General features: G+C 46.4%; 1 protein-coding gene across 1 annotated transcript; it reads left to right on the forward strand.

Moving 5' to 3' along the window:
- Nucleotides 1–2,717: 2,717 nt before the first annotated feature.
- LOC123409154 (chitinase 2-like) lies at nt 2,718–3,803 on the forward strand. Its single transcript, XM_045102127.1, has one exon. The coding sequence runs from the start codon at nt 2,778–2,780 to the stop codon at nt 3,717–3,719; it is 942 nt and encodes a 313-aa protein (XP_044958062.1). The 5' UTR covers nt 2,718–2,777; the 3' UTR covers nt 3,720–3,803.
- The last annotated feature ends 2,835 nt before the right edge of the window (nt 3,804–6,638 follow it).

Raw genomic sequence — 6,638 nt, forward strand, 5'->3', positions numbered from 1 at the left:
ATAAAAAATATGTCTTTAGAAACTACATCCTCGTATAAATATAATGACATAATTTACTGAAAAGGTTTTCGCTCCGCTATATAAATAAAGCAACCAACATCGATGATCCTGTACAAACTCACGTCACCACGACACACGCACACACCCAAGACATCATACAGATGCGCTGAGGGCAGCAACACCACCCTAACTATCGGGGGTTCTCCACTGAGAACCGATGAAGGTGCGTATGACGAACTGTGGGCTCCAAGGTGACGCCTTCAGGAAGGTTACGATACCGGAGTGCCGCCACCGCCCGATCCGAGGAATAGAGCTTCCCCTAGAGCAACACGAGGGGCAATGAGAGCCGCGACGACACCTTTAAGAAGGGAGCGAGTTCGTCGCTGCCGGACCGTCCGAAGATAGAACATGTTTTCACCCCGGCCAATACTCACCGCCACCGGACGCCACGCCCCGGCTACCATGTCATCCACACGGTCATGGTCACCGGCAGCACCGAGCCACGGGCTCAGCCCATGAGCACCGAGCTACCATCACCAGGACCGTCGTCCCGGCATCCCAGACCTTGACACCTCCTCACCCGAGATCCGACGCTACCCTAACCAAAGAGACGAGCGGAAAGGCCCCGCCTTTCGCACCCCTGGGCGGCCCCTAGCACCGAGACCCAAAAGGCCGGTCAGAATTGGCCTCCATTGACCCGTCCACCAGCATTGGGCGCGAGACGAGCTCGGCCCTGCTGTCGGGTGCGATACGATCTCGGTCCCGCAATAGCGAGCGTGAGACGAGCGATGGACCGTCGCTGGGAGCGGGCCAGCCCTTCGACGAAGGTAGATCCCGGACGACGAGGAGAGGAATCAAAGTCAAACATGCCGCTCACAGACTGTCCGACACCGGAGGAATCCAGCCGGCGCCGTGACACGATCCGACCACAACAAGGGCTACCACCACGCAGTGACAACCCACAACCACGCTGAGACCCCGAGGGGTAGCCTTGAGCCGCCTTGCAGAGGCTGCGGCACGCCGCCGAAGAACAGCCCGCCCCCTGGCCATGGACGCCCAGCGCCCCACCACCCCAAACCGGTGCGGCAAGGCCACCAGGCGCCCCGCTACCACCTTAGCCATGTCGTCGCCATCACCCGCGCCCGCCAACGCCACCACCCGGATCTGGGCTGGGAGAGCCAGATCCGCCGCCAGCGAGACCTCCCAGTGATGGTCGCCTCAGGACGGGGGAGCAGTACCACCGGGAAGCCTAGCTGCCGAGGGAAGGGGGCTAAGACCCAAGGAGAGGCCGACGACCCACACTGATGACGCGAGAGGCCGCGTCCCGCGATGCCCACCTCCAGCGTGCAGGAGGAAATCGCCCCGCCGCCGCCTCCGCCACACGGCCTTAGGCCGGCGACGGCGGCGGTGAGGGGAGGAGGGCCGGGCGGGAGTCGAGAGGTGGCGGCGCTAGGGTTGGCTTCCAGAGTCGCTCGTGGGAGCAACTCGGCAGGGCCGTCCAAGGCCATGTGCGAACTGTGCGACGGCACAGGGCCCCCACTTTTCAGGGGCCCCGATTTGGTCCATCTTTGTAAATAGGTTTTCGTTTTGTTCACTGCAGCCCACTTTGCACGGGTGCACAACAAATAGTCCTGTCCAATTCGTTCGTTGTGTTTCTGAGACGCTGTTCGTCTGCCTCCTAATCTCGCATGTACAGTGCAGACAGCTACTCGTCGCTTGTTAATCATCTAGCATAGATCAGTGACAGGCTTGAGTTATGAAAGCGGCACGGTCTACGGATACAACAGCACCAACCACCAAGCATGCAAGGGCGCAAGCCGCAAGGCACCCACAATCCTTGATCAGGGTCAGCCAAATCACCATTAATCCATGAGAACACCAGTCCACCAAGTAATCATCTCTATCTAGGTTAATTCTAACCCCATCTAATTCTCAGTTTAAGTAATTATATTGAAAAAAATATATTAAAATTATTTTTTGTCAATCGCTGATTGAATAATTATATTGATTTGTTTCCTTTCATCGTTTGTGCATGTACATCCGTTTATCAATTCGATTGGCTAGTTGATCAAGTTCTCACCTATATTTTTAAATATTGTGCAAAATAATAAATACTAAAATTTGTATAATTATGTGAGGTTATGCTTTTTAATTCCAAATTATATTTATTTTTTCAATTTTTTGGGTTTTATTTTGCATTTCGCACAGGGGCCCCGAATTTCTGGAGACGGCCCTGCAACTCGGAAGGAGAGGCCTGAGCCTTTTCTCTCACCGTTAGGGGCAATGTTTCAATGACATAATTTTAGTGACATATATCATATGTTTAGTTTGTCGAATCGAGAACTAAGATTACGTGCATGGATTATATACCTTCATGGAGTATGTAGTTTGAAAATTAGTGGTCGAAGTTGCTTACTAACTACTACACCCTCTGTTGATTAATGTATGCCGTTTTTGTTCAATATTAGTGAACAAAGGGATTAGAAAGCATCATATATTCTTGAAGAGTGAAGACAGTTTGGAGAACATTATCAATTCTCGGTATGCATTATTCCGTTTGAATGTATCTGCAATGTCAAGAGTCGGCGATTGAATGTATCGCCTGCAGAACAAGTCCACTCAATCGCTTGTTTTGATCGTCAGCCGCAAAACGCACTAGTAGAATAATATAGAAGCTATATATAAATACTGCAGCTGAACCATCCAAGCTGTGCAAAAACCAATTGGCAATTGCTACCCCGACCAAACAAAAGCAGGAGTAACAAAAGCTACTATCAATGGGCTCCACAAAGCTCGTCGCAGCGACTCTTCTCCCCGCTCTGCTCGCCCTCCATCTACACGGCCCAGCAATGGCCACCGCGGCAGGAAACTCCAACTCTAACCTCTTCCGCGACTACATCGGCGCCCTTTACAACGGCGTCAGGTTCGCGGACGTGCCGATCAACCCGCGCGCCCGGTTCGACTTCATCCTCGCGTTCGTCATCGACTACACCACCGCCACGGAGCCCCCGACCCCGACCAACGGCCGGTTCAACGTCTTCTGGCAGGACACGGTGCTCACCCCCGCCGCGATCGCCGAGGTCAAGCGGCGGAACCCGAACGTGCGCGTGGCAGTCAGCCTCGGCGGCGCCACGGTCAACGGCAGGCCCGTGTTCTTCAACGCCACCTCCGGCGTCGACTCCTGGGTCCGCAACGCCGTCGACTCGCTAACCGGCATCATCCAGCGGTACGGCCTGGACGGCATCGACATCGACTACGAGCAGTTCCAGGCGGACCCAGCCACCTTCGCCGAGTGCGCCGGCCGTCTCGTGGCGGCGCTCAAGAGCAGCGGCGTGATCAGATTCGCGTCCATCGCGCCGTACGGCAACGCCGACGTGCAACGCTACTACCAGACGCTGTGGGCGGCGCACGGGACAGCCATAGACTATGTCAACTTCCAGTTCTACGCCTACGGCGCTAGCACCACCGCGGCGCAGTACGTCAGCCTCTTCGACGAGCAGATCGCCAACTACCCTGGAGCCAACATCCTGGCCAGCTTCACCACGGCGGCGACCAATACCTCGGTGCCGGTCGACACCGCGCTTAGTGCTTGCCGGACTCTGCAGGAGCAGGGCAAGCTCTACGGCATCTTTGTCTGGGCTGCAGACCATTCCAGGAACCAAGGATTCAAGTACGAGACACAGTCGCAGGCCCTGTTGACTGATGCCACCGCTTACTAATTAATCCCAGTTTCTAGGTTTGAGTAAATTGATTTATGAGTGAAATCATATGGAATAAAGTGAGCATAGATTTTAATTGTTGGACGTATTGTTTACCGTGCCCTATTTTTCCTTAATAATAAAGCATATAATGCTTTTATTTTGTCGTGGCAATTTTGCGAAAAAGCCCTTCTGTTTTTGAGGATTCAACATACAGTCCTTTTGTAAGTTAAGTCAAATCATTATTTTACGTTTTGCACAAAACCTCCTATATTTTATCCAAACTAACCCGCAGTCCCTCTTTTAAGTAACTATGAACCCTTTTTTTTAGTTTTACATAAAACCCTTTCGTACGATCAAATTCTAATCAAGATAGCGAGTAAAAAAACATATAAAAAAAGTTTTGCACGGAATCCTCGCATGGGCCGGCCCAAGCATATGGACCAGCTATACTATGCTCTACTCGGTGGAAATTAAACAGCACGCCCATTTGGGCCATCCCATGGGCGGGGACTTGTTTTTTTAGTTTTTTAATTATTATTTATCTATTCTTTTTTATTTTTTCTATTTCAAATAAATCAATAAAAACTTTAGAAATTCAAAAAATTATATTTACCTAAATTTTTGATAAAACATAAAATGTTTGCGAATTCAAAAATTATTTGGGATTTTTGTAAAAATGTTCGCATATTAAAAAATCGTAATTTTGGAGAAAACATTCATGAATCAAAAAAGTCTATCATTTTGAGCAATTTCTTTAATGCAATTCAAAAAATGTTTGATAATTCAAAAAATGAATTATTCGCCAATTCACAAGAAAATACTTGAAAATAGTTCGTAATATAAAATATTGTTTGCAATTTTAAAAAAATGTTTATAAATAGTAAAAAAAATCAATTTTAAAAATGTTCCCAAATTTCTAAAAATGTTCACGAATGCGAATGTATGCAGTTCAACAGTAATGCTTCTGAGTCTTTCAGATTATATACCTGAGTGAATTTTGAAGAATTAATTGTGAGGGTGGATCGGAATATTATAGTATATTTAAAAAAATGTTTCTTGAAATTCAGAATAATTCTTTGAGTTACCAAGTTTTTTGACAACCATGATATTTTTTTAAAAATATGAACATTGTTTCAACTTGTGAATTGTGAATAAAATTAAAAGAAGAAATATTTTCTTGCATTTGTGGACAAATTTTCGAAATCATGCGATGTGATATGAACATAATGTGGTCATCGCCATTGAAGATGGTGGGTTTTTTTCTCCCGTTGCAACGCACGGGCCCTTTTGCTATTTAAGCCTAAAGTTATCCAAATTTCTTTTTGTGAATACGCAATCTTTGAATGATGGTTCATTAATAGAAGGATATCACCCCCGGACTACGTCACTTGACGCAGGAAGAACTCTGAACATTACTCTGGGTGCTCGGCATACTTCATGCAGTTTCAAGGAAGAATTGCACTTCGACAAGCTCATCGTAAAGGTCTGGGCACCGGGGTCTATGAAGATAATGACATGACTCAAAAGGGTCGTGACTAAAGCCTAAAACCTTTAGTCCCGGTTCGCTTACCAACCGGGAGAGAAAGGTCTTTATGTGGCCTCTGCGGGGAGCCCAGATAGGAGGGCCCACCAACCGGAACCAAAAGGCATCCACGCGTCAGCATTTGGCAGGATCTGGGGTTTTTTTTGAAGGAGGGGATTGAAGGGTTTTGGAGGGTTAATTTAGGGGTTTCATATTGTGCTAGCTAGCTAATGGAGAGAAGTGTCCTCTTTTTATCCGTGCTTGGTCAACGCTAGCTACTATACATATAGAGAGAAGTGACATCTCTTTCTCCCTGCTTGGTCGAACAACAAGTTTTCGTATATCTATCTGGCGCTACTACATATATACAATATAATATCTTTTACAATCCCTAACATCATCTACCTAAGATCCAATCACAAATCCACATGATATTCTCCGTCTTTAGGTATAACGTGGTCAAGAAAGAATCCCGCCAATTCTAAAGGTATCCTCTTGAGTTTTATTCATATATATGCATGTATTGACCCCCTTCTTTAAATTAGATCTGGCAAATGCGGGATGAACTCCTACCACATGATCGCATACGAAGAATATATGAGTAAAACTCAACACAATTGATGGTAATATATAAAATAAAATTGTGAATATTATTTACGTACTTGAAATTGTTTCTCGGAGAAGCCCCACTCAGAGGTCGAGAGGCGCATAAAACAATCCCTTCTTTCTGGTACATGCACTTTACGAGAATAGAGTTTAATCAAATTGATAAGCAAGCATGGTAATGATATATTGATGAAAATTTGGATCAATTATAGATGCACGGAACTAGCTAGTAGTACTTACGTTTGGATGCGTAAATCACAACTCTTTGTTTAGGCCGGGAGCCTTTTTGGTGAACTTCTTCCAAACCCTGCCACGCAAAGGAAATGATTACTTGATATTAGGAAATTAACGAAAGTTGCATGTCGATATGGTCCCGATATTGACTAAACTTACTTCTTGAGCATTGTAGTCATGTCTGCATAATTCTCGGGATTTTTATGTCTCGAGTCTAAGACAATTACCAATGCCCCGTCAAGCTTAATAGATAGTAGAATAAAGTGGAAATTGCGCACGCATATATAACTCATCAGTTACATTACTTAACCTCGAGTAAGCGGAACCGAGTATACAGAGAAGACAACAACACTCACTTGAAGTTGTAAGGAAGGAGTATTTCCTTTTTGTTTCGATGTAGAAGTAACGACTTTAGCAAGTTGTCCTCGGTCTCTTTGGTTGAGTGTCGTAGCGTCCATTCATTTATGGCATCTGGGCTAATGAACCCAACATCGAAGATTCCTTCTTTTTGGAATTCGGCGGTCTTTAATCTGCATAATATGGTGATGATAATTATATATACGTGCAATGAACGA

Source organism: Hordeum vulgare, chromosome 1H, assembly GCF_904849725.1.
Source record: "Hordeum vulgare subsp. vulgare chromosome 1H, MorexV3_pseudomolecules_assembly, whole genome shotgun sequence".
Taxonomy (NCBI): Eukaryota; Viridiplantae; Streptophyta; class Magnoliopsida; order Poales; family Poaceae; genus Hordeum; species Hordeum vulgare.